This window comes from Myotis myotis, unplaced genomic scaffold (genome assembly GCF_014108235.1).
Source record: "Myotis myotis isolate mMyoMyo1 unplaced genomic scaffold, mMyoMyo1.p scaffold_m19_p_5, whole genome shotgun sequence".
Lineage (NCBI taxonomy): Eukaryota > Metazoa > Chordata > Mammalia > Chiroptera > Vespertilionidae > Myotis > Myotis myotis.
In genome coordinates, this window is record NW_023416357.1 from 79,953,166 (window position 1) to 79,977,279 (window position 24,114).

General features: G+C 39.1%; 1 protein-coding gene across 3 annotated transcripts in view; it reads left to right on the forward strand.

Annotated features, from left to right (window-relative positions):
• LOC118656485 (cytochrome P450 3A12-like) overlaps positions 1-22,786 on the forward strand; it is a 203,134-nt gene extending 180,348 nt beyond the window's left edge. For all 3 annotated transcript variants that reach the window (XM_036309918.1, XM_036309919.1, XM_036309917.1), the window contains exons 5-13: positions 830-943; positions 1,202-1,290; positions 2,607-2,755; positions 6,408-6,535; positions 7,853-7,919; positions 14,479-14,639; positions 17,845-18,071; positions 20,256-20,418; positions 22,566-22,786. In XM_036309918.1, the coding sequence (XP_036165811.1) occupies positions 830-943; positions 1,202-1,290; positions 2,607-2,755; positions 6,408-6,535; positions 7,853-7,919; positions 14,479-14,639; positions 17,845-18,071; positions 20,256-20,418; positions 22,566-22,661 (1,194 nt within the window). In that variant the 3' untranslated portion in view covers positions 22,662-22,786. The remainder of the gene's footprint in view (positions 1-829; positions 944-1,201; positions 1,291-2,606; positions 2,756-6,407; positions 6,536-7,852; positions 7,920-14,478; positions 14,640-17,844; positions 18,072-20,255; positions 20,419-22,565) is intronic.
• Positions 22,787-24,114: the final 1,328 nt, after the last annotated feature.

A 24,114-nucleotide genomic window follows, 5' to 3' on the forward strand; every position in this document is an offset into this window, starting at 1 on the left:
ATCTCTGACGTTGCCATCTTAGTGATGTTACTCCAGGCTTTCATTAGTAAATGTGATGTTAGCTGTAGATGCTCTTTATCAAGTTGAGAAACTTTCTCTCTCTTCCTAGTTGGTGAGTTTTTTTAAAAATCATGAATGCACAATGGAGATAGACATTTTAAAACAAAACATAGTGTTAAAAGATGGAAATAAGTGTCAAGTAGGTAGGGTGGCTTGATAGGCCAGTCCCAGCCTGAGAAATGGAATTATCTCTTCCTTGTCCTTCTATCACTGGTGGAAAAATATACAAATTTCCACGTGATTTTGTTATTTTTTAATGATAACAAATAGATTCCTAATCTTTTAAGTAGTAACTACTTTTTTGTAAAAAAAATCACCATTTCAAGACATTCTTTTTTTCAGGTTGCTTATGTTGTATATATAAGTAAAAAGACAACTTGTCTGAGGCAATATACAATTTACCAAAGCTATCTGGCTAACAGTCAAGAATCCCTTTCTATTCTGCACGGTCCTGGAGGATATATTAGGACTTATTCCTATGTTTTCCCCTGAAAAAGCAGTTTCCCTAACACATGGGTCATTTGCACTGAAAAACATGATTATAATAAAGGCTGGAAACCACATCAGGTGGCTGGATGTCTCCTGCACCTTCATGAGATGCTAGACGTTGGGGATAAATATTTATTGAGTATCTAGCATAGGGCTTGCTACTAAGTAGATAGTCACTAAATATTTGTTGAATAATTGATGCCCATTTAACAAATTTTCTTCAACTGTTGAGAACTCCAAAACTTATGCAGGGCAAAATGTCTTTTGCTTTTAATTCTAGTCTTTTCCTGCAGTGGGGTTTATGAAAAGTGCCATCTCTGTAGCTGAGGATGAAACTTGGAAGAGAATACGAACATTGCTATCTCCAACCTTCACCAGTGGAAAGCTCAAGGAGGTAAGAGTATAAGAGGATATTTAATTCGATATTTAAAGAATGCATCCGGGGACAGGTAGAAAGTAAGATCGTTTCTTTCCAAGGATATCTTGCTGAATTTGAGCTTCCTAATAATGGTCTTTTATCTTTATGTCCTAGAAGTGACATTATAAGATTCATTATAAGATATCACTTACTGCTCCATGCTTGAGAAAGCCAGGTCTTCTAGTACTCGAGTCTTCCCATTTAACTGCGGGTGTTGTTGTGTTTTGTGTCTAGATGTTCCCCATCATTGGCCAGTATGCAGATGGGTTGGTCAGCAACATGAGGAAAGAAGCAGAGAAAGGCAAGCCCATCACCTTGAAAGAGTAAGTAGGAGGCCAGCTGCTGGGATTTGGAGCTCATCCTCAAGACTCCCCCCCCCCCCCAGCCGCCTGCCAGAGCCCAATTCCCACTGAATTACTGTAATGACCAGACAGAAGTGGGTGTGTGGTGTTAGAACTCCAATGGGCTACCCAAGAGGATGTGGCTCCTCCAAAAAGCAGGGCAGCCAGGAGAGAAAGATCTTCTCCTGTGTACATGAACCAGGATTAATTTGTCTGCTTACTTGTCACCCTGGATATTCTTGAAGACAAAAACACATAGTTTAGAAAGTAGAAACATGATTGTACCAAAGTTTTCAGTATAGAGGATGTGAAATACTGGCAGGGGAAGGCACTGGTATGTATTAGTGAGCAGTGGGTGGAGCAGGGAAGTTACAATGTGGAACTTGGAATAACTTCATGATTTTGGTGAGGATATCAGCAAAATATGAAATATTAAACCTTCCCACCACTTCTCCTTTCTTTAGTCTCAAATTAAAGAATGTCCTGTATAGACTATGGGTAGGGTGAGCATGTCATTTATTGTCTAAATTAAGATATGTTTAACTATGCAGGAACAGCACACGTAAAGTGGGACTCATCTGGGGAAACTGGGGACATAAATGATCACTTACTTATGGGATTCCCCCAAATTGATTTTGGGGTGATTTTTTAAAATTATTTCTTAAACCAGAAACATTCTTAGTTCTTACATTTTACAGAAATGAATGTGCCCCTGAGATCACTGGACTTGAGGACAGTGGGTCTTTCAGGAGCTTTAGCAGGAGTGCAGAGAAGGAGCGATGGCATTCCTGGCAACTCAGACCAGGGTGCTGCTGTTCTGTCAGGTGCTGAAGCGGAATCAGCTCTGAGTATAGACACTGTGGTGAGGCAAGACCCAGATCAATGTCACCTTTCTTGATTCCACTGGGAGGAGTCATTACCTACCCTTGGTCCTGCTCAAGCACAGTATGGCTACTATTGTCCAGACTCAAAACACACTACTGTAATTTGCCTGATTATGGGTCTTCTTCCCTCTGACTGACCTCCTATTGCTCACAGGTGGGTCTAACTTGCCTTGGTGTCCCCATAACCCAGCACAGGGCCAGCTGTATCACTGGCATCTGATAAACACCTCATGATTGACTGTGACAGGAGCAAAGATTCTTTTGTGATCCAGCCGGTGGTTTTGACAGTTGTGTGGCTCTTTACCTGTCTTTGCCTGGGCATATGAATTTACGTGTCCTTCCTATTGTATGTGTTGGTAAGGATAGTAAAGAGGTGCTGACTTTAATTTTGTATGTCTTTATTTCTCTACTCAGCATGTTTGGGGCCTACAGCATGGATGTGATTACTGGCACATCATTTGGAGTGAACATCGATTCCCTGAACAACCCACAAGATCCCTTTGTGGAAAATATCAAGAAGCTCTTAAAATTTAATTTCCTTGACCCATTCTTTTTCTGCCTAAGTATGTAGACTACTGTATTTTTTTCTTTCTCCCTCATGTCTTCCCTCTTTTCACCACCTCTTCTCTCTCTCTCTCTCTCTCTCTCTCTCTCTCTCTCTCTCTCTCTCAGCTCATTTGAGATATTCACATACGATATAATTCAGCCATTTAAAATGTGCAATTCTATCATTTTTACAACCTAGTGTCTGTCAACAGATAAATGGATAAAAAATGTGGCATAGATAGATAGCTAGATAATAGATAGAATGGATATTATTCAGCCATAAAAAGGAAGAAAATCTTGCCATATGCAACAAGATGGATGGACTTTGAGGACATTATGCTAAGTAAAATAAGTCAGACAGAGAAAGACAAATACTGTAGGATCGCACTTATATGTGGAATCTAAAAAAATACCCAAACTCATAGAAAAATAAGAAATGATTTGTGGTTATCAGAGGCAGAGTTTGGGGGTGGAAGTTTTAGTTGAAGGTGCTCAAAAGATACTAACTCTCAGTTATAAGATAAACAAGAGTCTAGATTCTTAACGTTCTAATCACACAGAAAGAAAAATATTTTTAGCTATGTACAGTGATTTATGTTAACTAAACTTATTATGATCATTATTCCACAATATATGTATATGAAGTCATTATGCTGTATGCCTTAAATTATGTCAATCATAACTCAATGAAATGGAAAAATTGTTTTTAGGACATTCAGAGATATGTGCAGTCATCATTATATTACCTACATTAATAGAAGACCGGTGCACGACATTTGTGCACTGGGGGGAGTCCCTCAGCCCGGCCTGTGACCTCTCACAGTCCGGGACCCCTAGGGAGATGTATGTCTGCCACAGAGGTGGGAGAGGCTCCCACCACCACCGCTGCACTCGCCAGCTGTGAGCCCGGCTTCTGGCTGAATGGTGCTCCCCCTGTGGGAGTACACTGACCACCATGGGGGCAGCTCCTGCATTGAGTGTCTGCCCCCTGGTGGTCAGTGCACGTCATAGTGACTGGTCATTCCACCATTCGGTCAATTTGCATACAGTAGGTCCTTGGGTTACATCGGAGATCTGTTCCAATGGCGTGAAGTAACGTGATTTTTGCTCTAAGTTGGAACACACCTACATAAGCACCTATGTCACTCACATACCCAGCAGTAATGAAGTGAAACAGTAAAAAAAAATTTAAAAGAAAGATAACAATTCCTGACCTTTACTTGTGGTAAATAAATAATAAAAAAACATAAAGCACATATGCACATATGTCAAAATGATGGAACTTCTTTTAAAATAAATAAATGGGAGATGGCAATGTAACCACAAAACAACATATGTCGAGTCCAACATAACCCAAGGACTGTCTGCATTAGGGTTTTATTATATAGGATTTTTGTCAACTTAGATATATGGTACTTTTTAACATTAACATTCCCTCCCTTTAGCTCAAAGCAACCTCTAATCTACTTTCTGTCTCTGTAAATTTGCCTATGCTGGACACTTCATATAAATAGAATCACATATGTGGGTTTTTGTTGCTGGTTTTTAAAAATTTAGGCTCATCCATGTTGTAGTATGTATCAGTATTTTATATGTATTATGACCCAATAATATTCCATTATATGAACATTATGTTTGTTCATTCATCAGTTAATGAGCATTTTGGTTGTTTCTACCTTTTGGCTCTTGTGAATAATGCTGCTGTAAACATTCTGTACTTTTTTTTGTGATAACCTATTTCAATTTTGGGGGGGTTCATTTGGTTTTAATTCTTCCACCCAGGGGTGGAATTGCTAAATACTATATTAATCTGTGTTTACCTTATCAAGGACCTGCTAAACTTTATTCTACAGTAGTGACACCATTTTATATCCCCACCAGTAATGTATGAAGGTTTGAATTTCTCCCCACCCTCACCAATACTTGGTTGACATTTTTCTATCTTTTTTATTATAGCCATTCTAGTGGGTATGAAGTGGTATCTCATTGTGGTTTTTATTTGCATTTCTCTAATGACTAACGATGTTGAGCAACTTTTGATATATTTGTTAGCCATCTTTGTATCTTTTTTAGATAAATTTCTATTCAAATGCTTTGCCCATTTACATTTGAGTTGTTTGTCTTTTTGTTGTTGAGTTGTAAGGATTCTTTATATATTCTAGATAAAAATTCCTTATTAGATATATGAGTTCAGAATTTTTCTCCTATTCTGTAGGTGTCTTTTCTTTTTCTTTGTGCCTTTGAAGCACAACATTTTTCATTTTGATGATCTATAATTTATGTATTTATTTTTTCTTTTATTGCCTGAGGTTTGGGTGTCATGTATAAGATCCATTGTCAAAAAAAAGATCCATTATCAAGTATGTCATAAATATTATCACTTGGACCAGGGATTGAACCTGCAGTCGAGGTACATGCCCCTGACCAGGAATCAAACCCATAAGCCTTTGGTCCGAGGGCCCACGCACTAACCACTGAGAAAAACTGGCCAGGGCATATCTATTTCTTTTTGAGTCAGTTTCTATAGTTGTGTCTTTCTAGAAATATGTCCATTTTATCTGAGTTATCTTATTTATTGGCATACAGTTGTTTATAATATCCCCTTATAGTTTTTTAATTTTTTAATGTCAGTAATAATCTCCCCTTTTTCATTTCTGATGCCAGAAGTTTGGATCTTTTTTTTCTTGGTCAATTTACCTAAATGTCTTCAAAGAATCTTTTGATTTCATTAATCTTCCCTATTGTTTTTTATTCTTTATTGTATTAGTTTCTTTCTTATCTGTATCATTGCTTCCTCCTGCTTGCTTTTGGTTTTGTTTGCTCTTTTTTTCAGTGTGTTAAGGAGAAAAGTTTGATTATTGATTTGAGATCATTGTTCTCTTTAAATGTAGACATTTATAGCCATAAATTTCTCTCTGAGCGCTGCTTTTGCTACATCCATAAATTTTGGAATGCTTTCTCTTAATTTTTATTTATCTCAAAGTATTTCCTAATTGCCCTTTTGATTTTTGTAGGACCCATGGATTATTTAGAAGGGTATTTTTAAATTTCCACATAGCAGTGAGTTTCCTAGTTTTCTTTGTTATTAATTTCTAATTTCATTCCATTATGGTTGAAAGACATCCTTTATATTATTTTTATCCTAGCTACAAATTCATTTTTTCAAAATATACTTTTGTTAATATTTATATTATTATACAATGCAAATTTCCAATAAAATTTTCAGAATTGTTTTAAAAGACAAAGAAGAAACAAGACTCACCTATAATTAAACTCTCAGATACAATCATTGTTGACATTTTAGTGTCTAGTGTTCCACTGTGTCCATGCATGTGTATCTGACTACTATTTCTAGAACAGGGTGATTAATTAAATAAATCAGACTCTGCTCTGATTTAGATAAAAGACAAAGCCATTCAGGGATGTAATCCTGTTTCTTTATTCATTCAAAAGATGGGGAAGGGGCCATGATCTCACTGCTATAGTGATGGCCCGTCTGTGTGGACTTGCCCTTTTTCAGCCACGGGCTTGGAAGTCTGAGCACAGGGCAGAGAGGGACTGGCTCCTGGTTGAGAAGCCTGGTGTCTTTTACTCTCCTCATTGGTAGAGAAAATTATAAGTGCTCCCGGTAGATTTCATATTTTCATTGTGCTTTCCTTTTTCTTGCAGCACTCTTTCCATTCCTTGGTCCAGTTTTTGAAGCATTTAATATTTTCATGTTCCCAAAAAGTGTGACTGATTTTTTCAAAAAATCTGTAAAAAGAATGAAAGAAAATCGCCTCCAAGATAAACAAAAGGTAAAATCTGGTGTTGGTTATGTGTGTTCATGCTCTGATAATTTATTGAGCTGGATACTTATGATTTGTGCACCTCTCTTTTTTTAGGTAGATAGAGAACTCTAGGTTTACAGGAGGAAAGTTCTAACATTTTGTGGGGAATGAAGAAGGTGGAGGTTAGGAAAGGAAATAAAAAATAAGTCAGAGAGACTTGTCTAAAATGTAATATAATAATAGGCACAAAGGTCAGTATATCACTGCATGAATATTATTGAGATGAAAAGTTTTCCACTTCCCTTCAATAAATGATCAAAGTACAGTATAAAAGTTGCTGTTTAAAATTTGTTTTCCTGGTATAATTCCCCAGAGTTAAAACTGGCAAAGAATCACATCAATTCCAAGCCTCTTATTTTACACATTCTGCAGTGGAAGTTCCCAGCAGGCCCCTGGCGGAGGGCTCTATGGTAAACTGAAGCCTGGTTGGAGACTGGAGAGGGCAGTAGTCTTCTCTGGGCATTGGGGTTGCAAACTGGCTAACCCAGCTTTGCCTTCATGGGCCTGGAGGCCAGCACAAGAATGTGTCTACAGGCCATGGGGATACGATTAGGTACCCCAGAATTGCACTGAACGTTGTGGAGAGTTCTGGGATGGTGGCACTTCAAGGTGCTCACAGAAAAACTGCCAATGAACTCTTCAAATATCAGGAGATTCATCTACGTGGCCATTCATTAAGAATTAAGCCTAGAGAGAAAGGTTTGAGGTCAGGGACATTTTTGTGAGCATGTAGGCATGACAGGAGAGGGAGCAGGTAATTCTTTGGCTATATTCAAAAGTAAGCGAAGCTGAAGATCAGAGAGAGTGAGGACCAAAAAGCAGCTGGGCATGATTGCTGGATCTTACTCAGGTAAACACCCTGCTCTCCAAGATTTGTAGCTGGATGTTTTTATTCACTGATAACTCAAGCAACACTAGGCACACTTCTGGATTTAAAAGGGCCATCTTATCAGGAAAGAAATTTAGTATTGCACTTTTTTGTTGTTGTTAATCCTCACCTGAGGATATTTTTCCATTGATTTTTAGGGAGAGAGGAAAGGAGAGGGAAAGACAGAGAAACATCAATGTGAGAAAAACACATTGATGGGTTGCCTCTTACACAAGCCCGGACCAGGGCCTGGGCTGGGGAGGAGCCTGCAACCAAGTTTTGTGCCCTTGGCCACAATCAAACTCGGGACCCTTTGATCTGCAGGCCGACACTCTATGTACTGAGCCAAACCGGCTAGGGCTAGTATTGCATTCTTGATTTATTTCTAACATTGAAATTTTTCTTTCTGCTTCCAGCACCGAGTGGATTTACTTCAGCTGATGATTAACTCTCAGAATTCCAAAGAAACAGACTCCCATAAAGGTAAACAAGGCATCCTTCAGAGGGCCAGTGATGGGGAGGCTCAGAGGTAGTTGACAACCTTAACTTGGAACACTTGGTTAAAATTATGTTCACTAGCTTAATCTACTATAAAGTTTTATTTTTCATTTGTAATTAATAAGTAACTTGGGGGAAGCCTTTCAGACTAAGTAAATAATCTGTTCCTCTTGAAACTTTCACCTACTAGTTTTATCATCATGAATGGTTTTTGACTAGTCATTATTAATAGGATGGTTGCAAAATTATGACATTTCAATTCCATCATTTCTTCTACATTTATGAATTGATTAGAGGCCTGGTGCACAAAATTCATGCATGGGTAGGGTCCCTAGGCCTGGCCAGCGATCAGGGCTGATTGTGGCCTTACTTTCCCGGCTGCTGGCCAGGACCTTCCTTCGTTCCACGCTGCCCCCTGGTGGTCAGCATACATCATAGCAAGAGGGTGAACTCCTGGTCAGTCGAATTCCCGAGGGGACAATTTGCATTTTAGCCTTTTATTATTTTTTTTTAATTAAAATTTGTATTGTTCAGATTATTACATTTGTTCCTCTTTTTCCCCCCCATAGCTCCCCTCCACCTGGTTCCCACCCGTCCCTCCACCCTCACCCTCCCCCCACTGTCCTTATCCATAGGTGCACGATTTTTGTCCAGTCTCTTCCCGCATCCCCCACACCCCTTTCCCCCCAAGAATAGTCAGTCCACTCCCTTTCTATGCCCCTGATTCTATTATAATCACCAGTTCATTCTGTTCATCAGATTCTGTATTCACTTGATTTTTAGATTCACTTGTTGATAGATGTGTATTTGTTGTTCATAATTTGTATCTTTACCTTTTTCTTCCTCTTCCTCTTCTTAAAGGATACCTTTCAGCATTTCATATAATACTGGTTTGGTGGTGATGAACTCCTTTAGCTTTTTCTTATCTGTGAAGCTCTTTATCTGACCTTCAATTCTGAATGATAGCTTTGCTGGATAAAGTAATCTTGGTTGTAGGTTCTTGGCTTTCACCACTTTGGATATTTCTTGCCACTCCCTTCTGGCCTGCAAAGTTTCTGTTGAGAAATCAGCTGACAGTCGTATGGGTACTCCCTTGTAGGTAACTGAGTTTCTTTCTCTTGCTGCTTTTAAGATTCTCTCTTTGTCTTTTGCTCTTGGCATTTTAATTATGATGTGTCTTGGTGTGGTCCTCTTTGGATTCCTTTTGTTTGGGGTTCTCTGTGCTTCCTGGACTTGTAAGTCTATTTCTTTCACCAGGTAGGGGAAGTTTTCTGTCATTATTTCTTCAAATATGTTTTCAATATCTTGCTCTCTCTCTTCTTCTGGCACCCCCATAATTTAGATGTTGGTACGCTTGAAGCTGTCCCAGAGGCTCCTTACACTATTTTCATATTTTTTTTTCATTTTGTTTTTCCAGTTGGGTGTTTTTTGCTTCTTCGTATTTCAAATTTTTGACTTGATTCTTGCAATCCTCTAGTCTGCTGTTGGAACTCTGCATAATATCCTTTATTTCAGTCAGTGTATGCTTAATTTCTAGTTGGCCCTTTTTCATAACCTCGAGGGTCTCACTAGATTTCTTGAGGGTCTCACTACATTTATCGGCAGTCTCACCAGACTTTTTGAGGGTCTTACTAAATTTATCGGCAGTTTCTAGAAAGTTCTTGAAAAACCTTAATAGTGTGGTTTTGAACTCTATATCCAGTCATTTGCTTTCCTCCATTTCTGTCATTTGTGTCCTGTTTCTTTGTCTCCGCATTTTTTATGCTTCCTTGTGTTGGTAGAGTGGCTTTGTGTGCTAGAACTGTTGGAACTCTGCATAATATCCTTTATTTCAGTCAGTGTATGCTTTATTTCTAGTTGGCCCTTTTTCATAACCTCGAGGGTCTCACTAGATTTCTTGAGGGCCCTATAGGGCCCAGTGGTTCAGCCTCCCCAATTACCTGAGGTGGACACACTTGGTGCACCCCCTTTGTGGTCTTTGTGCACAGTCTTGTTGTAGTTAAGCCTTGATTGTTGTAGGTAACACTGGGAGGAATTGACCTCCAGGCCAATTGGCTGTGAGAATCAGCTGTGTCTATGGTGGGAGAACTTCCGTGCTGAAGACACCCTTATGAGGCAAGACTTGCTTCAGTGGGGCTTTGGTGCTGAGTCTGCCCTCTGAGTGTGTCCCTTATGGATTTGAGGAGTTGTAGTTGGATGGTCCCACTCTGACCACTGGGTACACTGGCTCTTGGATCTAAGGAGGTGGTAATTTAGCCTCTTCCTGAAGCTACCCAGCAGGATCTACAAAGAGATCTGAAGATTCCCCTTCCTTGTTTGGGGTTTGGAGGTGCCCAAATGAGGCCCAGCTGTGAAGCAATGCAAGCTGCTTTGGGGCCTTGGGCCTTCTCTTGGAAGTTCTGGGTCTCTCTGGCCCAGCTGCAGTTTGTTGGGTAATTTTCAGATTGCAAAGGGCCAGGGCATTCATATGCAAAAGCCTCTGCTGCAGCTTGGGTGTGGCGGGGTCTCAGGGAGTCAACAGGGCAGAGCAAACAGCTATGGCTGATCCTCAGCCCTGCCCTAAGGGGCCCCGCGTCTCAGTGTCCCGGTAATCGCTGCAAGCACCTTTGAGAGAAAGCTGCCCTCGAGTTCCGAGTTCTGTCCACTGCCAGACAGTCCAGTTTCTCCCTGAATGAGTCTGGGTGCCCAGAGACTCACCCGGAACTGGAGTTCAGAGCAGTCGGGGGCTTGTGACTCCCTCCCGATTCAGAAAGACAGCCGCGTCCTCAGTTGCCAGCCCTTGCCGCGTGCGCCTCCGTACCTCTGTACTTCCGCACCTCCTCTGAGTCTCAGTGTGCTTTTCTCTTTCCTTCTAGTTGTAGAATTTCCACTCAGCCAGCCTTCCTGTGGTTCTGGATGATGTCCGTTTTGTCTTTTAGTTGTATTTTTGAATTTGTTGTGGGAGACAGAAATTTCCACTGTTTACCTATGCCGCCATCTTGGTTTCTCCTAGCCTTTTATTATATAAGATGTTTCATTGTAAAGTTTTCTGTTCTCTCTCATTTATTATTTATTTATTTATGTCAATATGATCTTATATATTATAAATTTACTCTCTTACATCTTTTTTTTGTGATCAAATTCTTTTAGGTTTGTTCACTGGAGTTCCTTTAAGTGGGCTCTGGGTTTCTTCCTTCTTTCATTTTAATATTTTATTTTTTCAATATACTTTTTTAGGGTAGTTTTAGGTTCACATCAAAATTCTATAGAAGACTTAATATGCCACCTCCCTCTACCTATACACAGATTCCTTGATTATCAAAATCCCTCATAGGTGTGGATTATTTGTTATAACTAGTGAACATTTAATAACACATGATTATCACACAAACTTCATAGTTTACATAAGGGTTCACTCTTGGTATTATACATTCTAGGGTTTTGACAAATGTATAATGGCATATACTAGTATACAGTGTCCAGTATCATTTTTACCTATCATTTTTTAAAAAATATGTTCTTATTGAATAGATTTCAGAGAGAAGGGAGAGGGAGAAATGGAAACATCAATGATGAGAATAATCTACTGGCTGCCTCCTGCACACCCCCCACTGGGGATCAAGCCCGCAACTCAGGCATGTACCCTTGACTGGAATCAAACCTGGGACCCTTTAGTCCTCAGGCCAAAACTTTCCACTGAGCCAAACCAGCTAGAGCTTGTCTGTATTTCTTATGTTGCCTTTACATCCACATGATTTTGTAACTACCAATTTGTACCTCTTGATCCCTTTACCTTTTTCATCCAGTCCCACTACTCCACTCCCTCTGGCAACCATCAGTCTTTTATTTGTATCTATGAGTCTGTTTCTATTTTGTTTGTTCATTTATTTTGGTGTTTAGATTCCACCTATAAGTAAAATCATATGATAATTGTCTTTCTCTGTCTGACTTATTTCACTTAGCATAATACCCTCTATCCATTCATACTGTTGCAAATTATAAGATTTTATTCTTTTTTAGTGGCTAAGTAATAATCCATTTGACAGGCACTTGGGTTGCTTCCAAATCTTGGCTATCGTAAATGACATTACAATGAACATAGGGGTGCATATAGTCTTTCAAATTAGTGTTTTGGGATTCTCTGGATATATACCCAGAAGTGGAACATGGGGTCATAAGGCAGTTCCATTTTTAATTTTTTGAGGACCCTCCATACTGCTTTCCACAGTGGTTGCCCGAATCTGCATTCCCACCAATAGTGCAAGAGGGTTTCCTTTTCTCCACATCCTTGCCACCACTTGTTGTTTGTTGATTTATTGATGTTAGCCATTCTGACAGGTGTGAGCTGATATCTCATTGTGATTTTAATTTACATTTCTCTGACAAATAGTGATGTTGAGCATCTTTTCATATGTCTATTGGCCATCTGTATGTCCTCTTTAAAGAAGTGTCTATGCAGAACCTCTGCCCACTTTTTAATTGGATTATTGGTGGGATGAGGTTGGTTTGAGTTGTATAAGTTCTTTATAAATTTGGAGTATTAACACCTCATGGAATGTATCATTGGTGAATATTGTCTCCCATTCAGTAGGTTTTCTTTTTGTTTTGTTGATGTTTTCCTTTGCTGTGTAAACTTTTTAGTTTGATGTAGTCCCATTTATTTATAGTTTCCCTTGCCCAAGCAGATATGTCAGGAAAAAATATTGCCAAGAAAAATGTCAGAGATTTTACTGCCTCTGTTTTCTTCTAGGGTTTTTATGGTTCAAGTCTTACATTTAAGTCTTTGATTCATTTTGAGTTTATTCTTACATACAGTGTAAAAAGATAGTCTAGGCCCTGACCAGTATGGCTCAGTTGGTTGGAGCATCCTCCCGTATAATGAAAGGTTGTGGGTTCAATCTCCAAGTAGGGCACATGTCTGGGCAGCAAGTTTGATCCCCAGTCACAGGCCCCTCTCAGGGCACATACAGGCGGGGGGAGGGGAGGATTGATCAATGTTTTTCATATCGCTGTTTCTCTCTCTCTCTCTCTCTCTCTCTCTCTCTCTCTCTCTCTCTCTCTCTCTCTCAGCATGTCCTCGGAGACATGCTTAAATGAGGATTTAAAAGAAGATGGTCTCGCCCTAACCCGTTTGGTTCAGTGGATAGAGTGTCTGCCTGCGGACTCAAAGGTCCCAGGTTTGATTCCAGTCAAGGGCATGTACCTTGGTTGTGGGCACATACCCAGTAGGGACTGTGCAGGAGGCAGCTGATCAATGTTTCTCTCTCATCAATGTTTCTAACTCTCTATCTCTCTCCCTTCCTCTCTGTGAAAAAAATCAATAAAATATATTTTTTTAAAAGATGGTCTAGTTTCATTTTTTTTGGCTCATATCTGCCCAATTTTCCAGACATTTATTGAATAGACTATTTTTACTTCCTTGTATTTTCTTGTCTCCTTTGTCAAATATAAATTGACCATATCGGTCTGAGTTCCCTATTCTGTTCCATTGATCTATATCTGTTTTTATGCCAATACTATGCTGTTTTGATCACTATAGTCCTGTAGTATAATTTGATATTAGGTAGTGTGATACCTCCAACTTTGTTCTTTCCCAAGATTGCTATCTTTTGTGGTTTCATATAAATTTTGGGTTTTTTTGTTCTAGTTCTGAAAATCATCTCATCTGTTGACAGTTCATACTGTGATTCAGTAGTTTTTGTATGGGATTTAAGATTCTGCATTTCTAATAACCTTCCAGATACTGCTGATGATGCTGGTCTATGGACAATTCTTAGAGTAACCATATTTTATGTGTAGCCCAGTATCATTCTCTTAAGTTTCTGCAAACATTTTTGAATGAAAGATCCTTTAATTTTCCCCTGCATAAGCCTTAGTGCAAAGTCTCTTAAAAATTATCCAGGGCCCTGGCCGGTTTGGCTCAGTGGATAGAGTGTCAGCTTGTAGACTGGGAGAGTCCCGGGTGTGATTCTGGTTAAGGGTGTGTGGCTGGGTTGCGGGCTTGATCCCCAGTGCGGGGCATGCAAGAGGCAGTGGATTGGTGATTCTCTCATCATTAATGTTTCTATCTCTCTCTCCCTCTCCCTTCCTCTCAGAAATCAATAAGAAGATATATTTTTAATATATATATATTTTTAAAAAATTATCCAGGTATATTTTATCTAGAATAATTTAAAATTTTCCTGGGGGAGAAATCTATCCCATATTACCTGTAGCTAAAGTACATCCAGGATTCTCCAAGGGACAGACTGATAACACTGTGCATGTAACACAAAACGCTATGTCTTAAAATTGCACAGCTATGTTGTGGAGAGAGTGACACAACCAGAAGCAGATGGTGAAGAATAGAATAGACCCGGGTCGGCGGGGGAGCAGATGAAGACATTTTTGCCTTTTTCTGGCTCTGTAACATACACATCAGAGTGCAAAACACTCCCAATTTAAGCTGAATTGTTTTTTCAATTTTTCCTATAAGGGTTTGGGAGTTTCATTTGGATTTCTCATAATCTAAATTGTGATGTTGTTCATTGACCTGCTTTATAAAATACCTTTCTTCTCCTTTTAGCTCTGACTGATCTGGAGCTTGTTGCCCAATCTATTATCTTTCTGTTTGCCGGCTATGAGACCACTAGCAGTTCTCTTTCTTTCCTTATGTATTTGCTGGCCACTCACCCCGATGTGCAGCAGAAATTGCACAAGGAGATTGATGCAACGTTTCCCAATAAGGTGAGTGGGTGATACTTGGAGAACGAGGGAGAAAGTAAAGCCTTATCAAGAATGCCTCCTCACCACTTCCTAGGAGAATTTTTACAAAGAATGTAAGCATCAATTATTTTACTTGTGCTATTTAGGAAGGATGTAAAAAGACAAAAACAAACAAAGAATATAGGTAATTTTTGTTATTAGAGATATATAAGATCTTTGAAAAAAGTGTTGGTCTTGTTGTGTCAGTTATCTGTTATCACAATAATGTCAAATGAAAAAAAAATTTAAAACCTCAGTGGCAATTAACAATAGGAATTTATTGCTCAAGTGTCTAGATAATTACCTGTGTTGCTATTGACTAGACTCGTTTTAGTCTGGCTCTTGGCTGATCTAGGCTGGCCTTGACTAAGCGGCTGGGTGAATCAGCTCCACACAGGATCCACATATCTCCCATACTCCAGACAACTAGCCTGGGTATGTTCTTCTCAGGCAATGGCAGAGGGAATGACTAATAAGCCCAAACATATGGGTGCCTTTCAGAACTCTGCTTGCATCATACTTAACCAACATTCCATTGATTTAAAGCATGCACCATGGCCAACCCTAGGATCATAATAGGAGGGCACAAAGTTAGATGACTACGGGCATGGACACAGGAAGGTGTGGAAAACTGGCACTATTACTGGAATCTACCACCTTGGGTAAACTGTTCAATCTAGGAGAAGCCTGGTATACAGAAAAGAACATAGTGTAGGAAATAAAAGACATGAGTTTGAGTCCAGACTGTGGTTTTGGATAGGTCTTAAGAACTCTCTGTGTCATAGGTCCTTGAAATATAAAATAAAGATACATTTTAGGGTCCAACTAAATTAAAGATTATTTTTCTTCTCTGGGTAAGCCTATATTGGAGATCATTTTATTGCAATAAGATGGAAAGGTCACTAAGAAACAGACTAGCTAAAGCATCATGTCCTCCCCTCTTAATAAGAGTAACAATGACAACAACAACACTAATAGCTAACATATACTTCTCACTATATTTGTCCGTTCTAAATGCCTTATATTTATAAATGAATTTTAAAAAAAATTATGTATTACAAATAGAAACAGACTCATAGATAAAGAACAGACTATCAGAGGGGAAGGGGGCTTTGGGAGGCTGGGTGAAAACGGTGAAGAGGTTAAGCCAAAAAACCTAATTTACACAGCCCTAGCCACTTTGGCTCAGTGGATAGAGCTTCGGCCCTCAGACTAAAGGGTTCTGGGTTTGATTCCTGTCAAGGGCACATACCTTGGTTGCAGGCTGGACCATTGCCATGATGTGGAAGCAACCAATCCATGTGTCTCTCTCACATTGATGTTTCTCTCTGTGTGTCTTTCCCCCTCCCTTCCACTCTCTCTAAAAATCAATGGAAAAATATCCTCGGGTGAGGATTAACAAAAAACAAGAAACTCATAGACACAGACAATAGCATGATGATTACCAGAGGAGAATAGGCGTTGGCAGAAGTAGAAGAGAGTATGGGGGGAGAGAGGGGGGATAAATGGTGATGAAAGGAGATTTGACTTGGGGTGGTGATCATACAATAAAATATACAGATGGAATATTATAGTATTGTAACTGAAACCTATATAATTTTATTAACCAATGTCACCCCGATAAATTCAATTTAAAAAAGTGATACATTAGTCAGAATAGGCTAAATTTGCCACAACTACAGATTAGCCCTCTATTCTCAGTGAATTTACATTACAAAGGATTATTTCCAACTCACATTAACATGTCCAACATGGATTGTTAATGAAGGATGGGAATGGGACTTTGTGCTCCATAGCTACTCGGAAATATAAGCTAAAAAGGACCCATTTTCTTGTAGCTGCACTTTCTGAAGCACAAGGCCGTCATGTTGGTTGGGGAATAAAGAAGTAGGGTGTTGCTCACTGGATTTTCAAGTGTTTTGACTCTGAACTGACATATGTCACCTCAGCTCGGAGCCCATTCTCAAAGCTGGTTCCCCCTAGCTCTGTGGTTGGCAAACTGCTGCTCTGGAGCCACATGCAGCTTTATAGCCCCTTGAGTGTGGCTCTTCCTAAGCCTTAGGAGTTCCCTAATTAAGTTAATAACAATGTACCTACCTATATAGTTTAAGTTAAAAAAATTTGGCTCTCAAAAAAAATTACAACCGTTGTACTGTTGATATTTGGCTCTGTTGACTAATGAGTTTGCCGACCACTACCCTAGATTTAAGTGGGCTGGGAAATGTGGAGACTACATGGATATTGGGTGAGCAGTGATGTCTCTACCAAGCAACCCTATGAAGTGTCAACTCTAAATATCTCCATGTAACATATCAGAAAACTGAGAGGTGAAATAATTTTCATACACTAGTCATATAGCTAGTGGTGAAGAAGTCTTAACCTCTACAGTATTGTCTCTTCAATATAACACCAAGTGATACCCACATATTGCACACACTGTTTTCAGATATCTGACAAAACTGGAACTCTTTGTGGTAGGAAGAGACTGGCCTCTGGGGCTGGCGAGGCTTGTATGAGATCTTCACAGCTTACAGTCAAACCCTGAACAACTAGGAGACTGTTCCAGCAAGGCAGCATGAGGCTGAGTGGGGTTCCACCTCTTTATAGCTTCTGCTAGAATGAAATTGTGTGCCCTGCTTTCATTCTTTTCAGTCACGCCCTTCTTTTGCTATACTTACAGAGTTTTGTTATTTATAGAGTTTCTACTTATATGGTATTTCTCTCCAAATTATATATATAATCTAAAGGATTAGTAAGCAGGATTTTTCAACTAAACACTGTCAAGTTGGAATTTTGCTCTTTTACACATTCTCTTTCCTTTGTACAGAGGTGTGGCCTCTCTTTTGAAAACAGTGACCTTACCATATTTCAGTTAAGAATATGGGTCATAGTCTATTACTCACATGAGTTAAAAAAAAAATCACTACATGGTAATGTGAGGGATTTTGGGTCGTGCTTAAGGAGTTGTCCCCAACATCCTCCCGTAGTCATAACTACTCCACACATCTCAATGGGCCATTAAGCAGGCCAATGGACACGACAGATATTAAAATGTCTATAAATCCTAAGGTCCTTTACCCAAATAAGTTATTCTTTGGAGCTTCTAAGATTTCTATATAACTCCATAGACTGAATTGAAAGTTGATCTCACATCTCAGTTTATCAAAATCTGTTTCTTTCTTCCCAGGCGACTCCCACCTATGATGCGCTGGCACAGATGGAGTATCTTGACATGGTGATGAATGAATCCCTCAGACTATTCCCAATTGCTGGTAGACTTGAGAGGCTCTGTAAGAAGGATGTGGAAATCAATGGGGTATTCATTCCCAAAGGAACAGTCGTGATGGTGCCAACCTTTATTCTTCACCTAGACCCGACGTACTGGACAGAGCCTGAGGAGTTCCGTCCTGAAAGGTACTGGACCCCTGGGAAAGGGAACCCACCCTCATCCAGGCTGGTTGGACATAATCTGATGTCTTTTCGTATAGATGATGAACGTGTGGTTGTACAATCATTTATATGTACATTATTCTGTTTTTACAAGTTTGTTTTTTCTTATTACAAGAGTAATCATTGTTTGTTGACAAAATTTTACAATCTCTAGACTACCTAAAAGAATATTGTATCTGTCCAATACTAATATATTAAGATAGGCCTCATTAGTAATACAATGTATGTCATTATTTCTAAGCATATGTAGATTTTTTAAATTAAAAAAGTAATATATTTTTTATTTTGAACTGCTTACTTTATTTACCAGTAAACTATAAACAGTGTCCTTTTATATACAACCATCATATGTAGGTATGCATACATATAAATATTGATGCAGATGTGACTATATGCTTATGCCATAAATTACTTAATCATTATCTGATTTTAGGAATGTAGGCCTTTTTACTTCTTTAAATTTTTCTGTGTTGTTCTCATTAGCTCTCTGAATTTACCAGCAACGTTCCCACATTCTGTTTGGGTTTTTTTTCACATTCGTGGCCACATCTTTATCATTATTGGGAGAGTGCATTATGGGAACCTGAGAGGTCCTCATCCCTGATGATTTAAGCAGCCCCTTGAGGACAGAGAGCACAAGTCACTGGTCTGTGTTTGGCTACAGTCCTGTGTCAGCTTCCTCCTACTCTCAAAGAAAGTGGCGACTTCCAAAGAAAAGTCACCTGCTCTCCAGACACCCAAGACACGCCCCCTAGGAGGATCTTTAGCATGTTCTTCTGGAAATTCAGAGCCAAGGCCTAGCTTGAGGCACAGCTTGAACTCTAGAAAGAGCTGATGTTTCCCATTTGTTGTATTGATGAGCAAAATTGGAATTAACTATTGAGGGCACTAGCTGGGACCTAGGCTTTCATTAGCCCTACTATAAGATCCCTAATGGCAGGGACCTTCTCTCATTTACCATGGTGTTCTTAGTTCTAGCTTATTGTCTGCACATAGTATTTGGTGAAAGAAGAAGTTAGACGTGACCAAAGCCTCTGTTTTCTGGACCAAGGGGCCTCTGTGTTTCCTCCAAGCTCAACCGTTTTTTCTCCCCCCACCCCCAACCAGAGACCACTGACTGTACTGCTCTTTTGATCATTAAGTCTTCCACAGAGAGTAACTGCCTACCATGTCAGGAGGTGGGCAAGGCAGTGAGAAATCCATGTTAAAAAATGCCTATTATGGAGAACTTGACACTTACACAAATATACAAAATCATTTTCTATGGATACGAGTCTACTTTTAATTCATCTATGCGAGCCCATCACATGTTTACAGCCATCAAACTATGTCCGCTGCCCCATTCAAACACCATTACTACCATCCTCCTAATTCCCATATTATTTTAAGGCATACCATCTCTAAATATTCCAATGTTCAAGAAACTTTTAAAAATACATAACCACAATGCCATGATCACTTTCTCAAATCCACATTTTCCCTTAATATAATCAAATATTGAGGAATCAAATTTGAATAAAAATAAGTCTAACCTTCAAGAAATTTATAGCCTAGTGGAACAAATAGACAAGGGAACCACACATTATATTAGAGTAGAAGAGCATCATATGCTCATATGAGTCATCTGATTTAAGCTATTCAATGGGAGAGGGACAGAAGAGGTGAGAGGAAGGGAGGAGAGGAAAGTGGGGAGGGGAGGAAGGAAAGGGAAGGGAAGGAAAAAATAACAATTCAACTAATGAGAGATATGATTCCTACTTCCTTCCTCCATGAGCATATGACCAACATGAGTTTGATGGAGGCAGAGACCTACTTTTTCTTCAATTAGTCTCATTTCCTACTTGCCTTTCAGAGTATGAACATCTCAATACCCTGAATGTAATTTAGTGTTTAAAGATAAATTTTCCTGTAAACAGCATTCATGTCATCTCTTCAATGATACTGTTAGCTCGTGTAGGGTATGGGGAATGGAAAGAATCTGTAGCTTACCATTCTTACAGCCACATAACTATAGCAGGATCTCACTGACTAGCCCAAAGGAGTGAGTATTCTGTACACTACTTGTACGGGAGCCTAAGAAGCCCAAACATGTAGCTCTTGTGGTGTTTATGTTTCATTAATTGTTTGCATCTACTGTTATATAACCAGGTTTAGCAAGGAGAACAAGGACAGGATAAATCCTTACATATACACACCCTTTGGAAGTGGACCCAGAAACTGCATCGGAATGAGGTTCGCTCTCATGAACATGAAAATTGCTCTCGTCAGAGTTCTGCAGAACTTCTCCTTCAAACCCTGCAAAGAAACACAGGTCAGATACTTAACCTGTTACCACTCTGTGTGAATGATACTTGATTGAGAGTTTTTCTTAAACTGAGGTACATATGCATGAGTGTGCTCATTCATTGTTTAATACTTTGTTTTGTTGGACAGAGAGTCTATCTGGAGTCAAATGTAACCTTTGAGATCCTGGTAGTCTAGAGTGCTAAGCCTGTGTTTTTATAAATATCCAACTATAAAGGCCATCTAGAGCCAGTATAGTTAGTGTGACATGATCAGGTAGAGTCATTTGAGAAAAGTTTAAATTTGGTTTCAAGTCCACTGGAAGGAAGGGAAAGTGCTGTGCACAGTCCTGAAGTACAATGATAACTGGGTCATGACTTTTGAACACTGCTCTTTTCCACCAGAACTTACAGAAGCTCTTGTGATAGGGTTCTCAACCACTGGTTATACAATGAAATCAGCAGGGATCTTTTAAAAATCCTATGCTGAGGTCATCTCAGATTCTAAAATAATCTCTCCTGTGTGGCTTTAAAAGCACCCGGTTTGGTTTTCATATGCAGCCAAGGTTGATTAAAGCATTTCTGCCTGGCGTAAGAACTCGAACAGTCCATGGCCATCCTGGCTACTTGAAACCTGAGGCAATCAAGTTGGATTCTTTACATCCTAATATGAACTCTATGATGTTTTTCTCACTCTCTTCCCCATTCTGTTCTCATCTTTCAAGTCCTAGTTCACTCCCAAAGCCCTTCCAGGAGGCTTCCCGCCCATTTTTCCTCTGCCTTGTTATTGCTACTACAGGCTGGTATCATCACTATCCTTCCTAACCGAAAACTTTATCATTAAACCATCCAGTTTGGTACTCTGTGTTTTCTTTGTATGTAAGAATATCCTTAAGTCTAGCACCTCATTTTATTCCTTTCATAAATTCCCAATAGTGCCTTGCGGTCATTCAGGAAATGCTTAAAGAGTATTTTGCAGTTGATTTGGAGATCATGAATCCACATTTTAAATGATTTAATTTGAAAAAATTAACAAATAACATTTGTAATGTACATTTTCTACGTGTGTTGGTTGTGTACAGGGGAAATATATACATGCCATTTGAAATTATAAAATAGAAAGGTTTTACATTAATAGGAAGATCTGGAATCTCTCCTCTGAAGAACATAAGCAATAGTTGTCATTGAGTGATAGCAAGCAAGGCCCTATAATAAGGCTTATTTCTAGGACTTGTATATTTATTTTGCAGCTCCTTTCCTTAAGTAGGTTTTCTCAGAGAAGAGGAGGAGGATGAAGATGGTCTCCATCTTATTTGTGGCTTTAGGCAGCTATGTAGCAGTCCTGTAAGTGCATATAAAGGGGGTCTTAGCCTTGAGAGGAAGTGGGCCTCTGCACACCTTGTGGGGGGGGGCGTGCAGACACTCCCTGAAAGCTCCCAGTCATCTCTGGCTTGTGCTTTTCACCCTCCATTGCAATTTTCTTGCCCTTCAGTCAACTGAGATATGAAGGTTACTGTGTTGGTGGCTCCCCCAACACTGAGAGTGTAACTCGGTGGGAATAGAGCTAAAAAATTATTCAAAACACTATTTAGGTCAAAACGCTATTCAGAAGTTCACTATGTACACTGGGAACCAGGAGATGTTAGAAAATAGGCACAATCCTTGACAAATACCTTTTCCCATCATGAAACTAAAAGGCTTCCACTGGGAGAAGTGACTGGACTCCTTTGAAGTGATGGATAATTCAAATAATTAAAATATATAATATGTACTCAGGTTACCTTGCAATTTCCAAGATGTACAAAATTAATTCTGTATGGCTTTTCTAAATAGTTTTTCATATTGCCTAAGAATCTGGTTTACATTTTAAAAATGCATTCATTTGCTTAAAATTCAAGCCAAAAACAAGCACAAACCAATATGATTTTGTCTCTGGCCTGGTACAGAATAGATGGTGTAATTGACATTTTCTTGAATGAATGTATTGATGAATGCTTTCACTGACCAGTCTTGAGACAGCTTACTGAATAAGTATAAAGAAACAAAGATATATTATGTGAAAAGTAATTTCTATATATTGTAAACCATTATTGTCCTCAATGTATCTCATCTGCTTTGCTTTTGGTGTTGACAGTGCTTCGTTAACTAGTTCTCACATGCTGTTTAACATTTGCAGATCCCTGTGGAACTAGATTTTCAAGGAATTATTCAACCAAAAAAACCCATTGTTCTAAAGGCTGAGTTGAGAGATGGAACTGTAAGTGGAGCCTGACTTTCCCAAAGGATTTACACTTTGTTCTTCAAGGAAGTCATATCCCCTGACACCAGAGATCTCAGTGTACTTTGTAAATAAAAAAAAAAAGAAATGAAGATGGGCTTAACCTACTGCACTTGATGGATGACTAGGGAGTCTGTATGTTCACTTATCTTCTCAGTGTCTATACAGAGTATTACATATTGTGTAATATAAGAGAGGTGACTAAATAAGTAGACCGAATTTATTGGGTTCTTATAATACTATCTCCATCTATTCCCACTTAGTATCATCTACTTACTTAGTACTAATCATGAATACAAATTTCTCTATAATTTTCTCAACAAACCTAATGAAAACAAGAATCATTATGGAAATGGCAATAATGACATTTATGTCACGTTTTATTTTGAATATTCTATATTGTATATTATATTGAGCAACTCAATAAACATCTCTTCACAATAGTATTATCTAATGCTTTCATGCACAGCCAGTGACTAAATGTTTTTAACCATCACAATCACTGGTTGGATGGGACCTTTTCAGAATTCCAATTTGATATATTAAGATAGATGAGAATAAATCCATTGTGATTTCCCCCATTATTTAGAAAGTACATTCATAATTTAATTCCACCTTTTTTGGAGCACATATTTTTTGTAAGACTCAGCTGAGGCACTTATTATTTTATTATTAGTTTTGATTTAATGTTTTATCTCATCTCCCCTGATAACTCTAGAAGTAAGAAAACATGTTTTCTTATATTCTTTGAATGTCATCCTCAAGTCCCAACCCTCTTAACACAATGAATATTGAATAAAAGATAGTTGATTGGTCAATTGATTGGGTAGAAAGGCTACAAGCATTTGTCAGTTTCAGAAGTGCACAGGTTTCTTCCTTTTCTATCTCTATATCTCTCCTGCTGTTTCCTTCCCCTCACTTTACTTCCTTCTTTTCCCTTTCCTTCCCTTGCCTCCCCTTCCCTTTACTTTTTTTCCTTTCTGGATAATTCAGTCCGAAAGCCAAAAGGTTCAGCATAGCGTTATTGGCAGACACACATTATAGGGCAGGGGAAGGGGCAGGGGCAGGGAAGGGAGTCACAGTGGCTCTAACTAGGAGACTGAGTAGGGTGGAAGGGTATCCACATGGAGGGAATCCTGGTATGGGTGTGGGAACCCAAACAAGGTGGGAAATGTGTCCATGCAGAGAGGTACCCTGGCAAAAGCATCCAGAGCCTACATACGGTGTGGAGAATCTGAGTAGGATGAAGAAAGCATCCATTAGTGCAAAGGGATGGAGCAAGGATTTATTATATCAAGGAGGATTGATCAGACAAATAAACATATTAAAGATAATGAAATCCACATTTCTCACTGTTAGAGAAGAGAGTCACTGATTCAGAAAGAGAGAAAAACAAAATGTACCCTGTGGACTCAGAGATTGAAACTGAATGTACTATGTAAGTGTG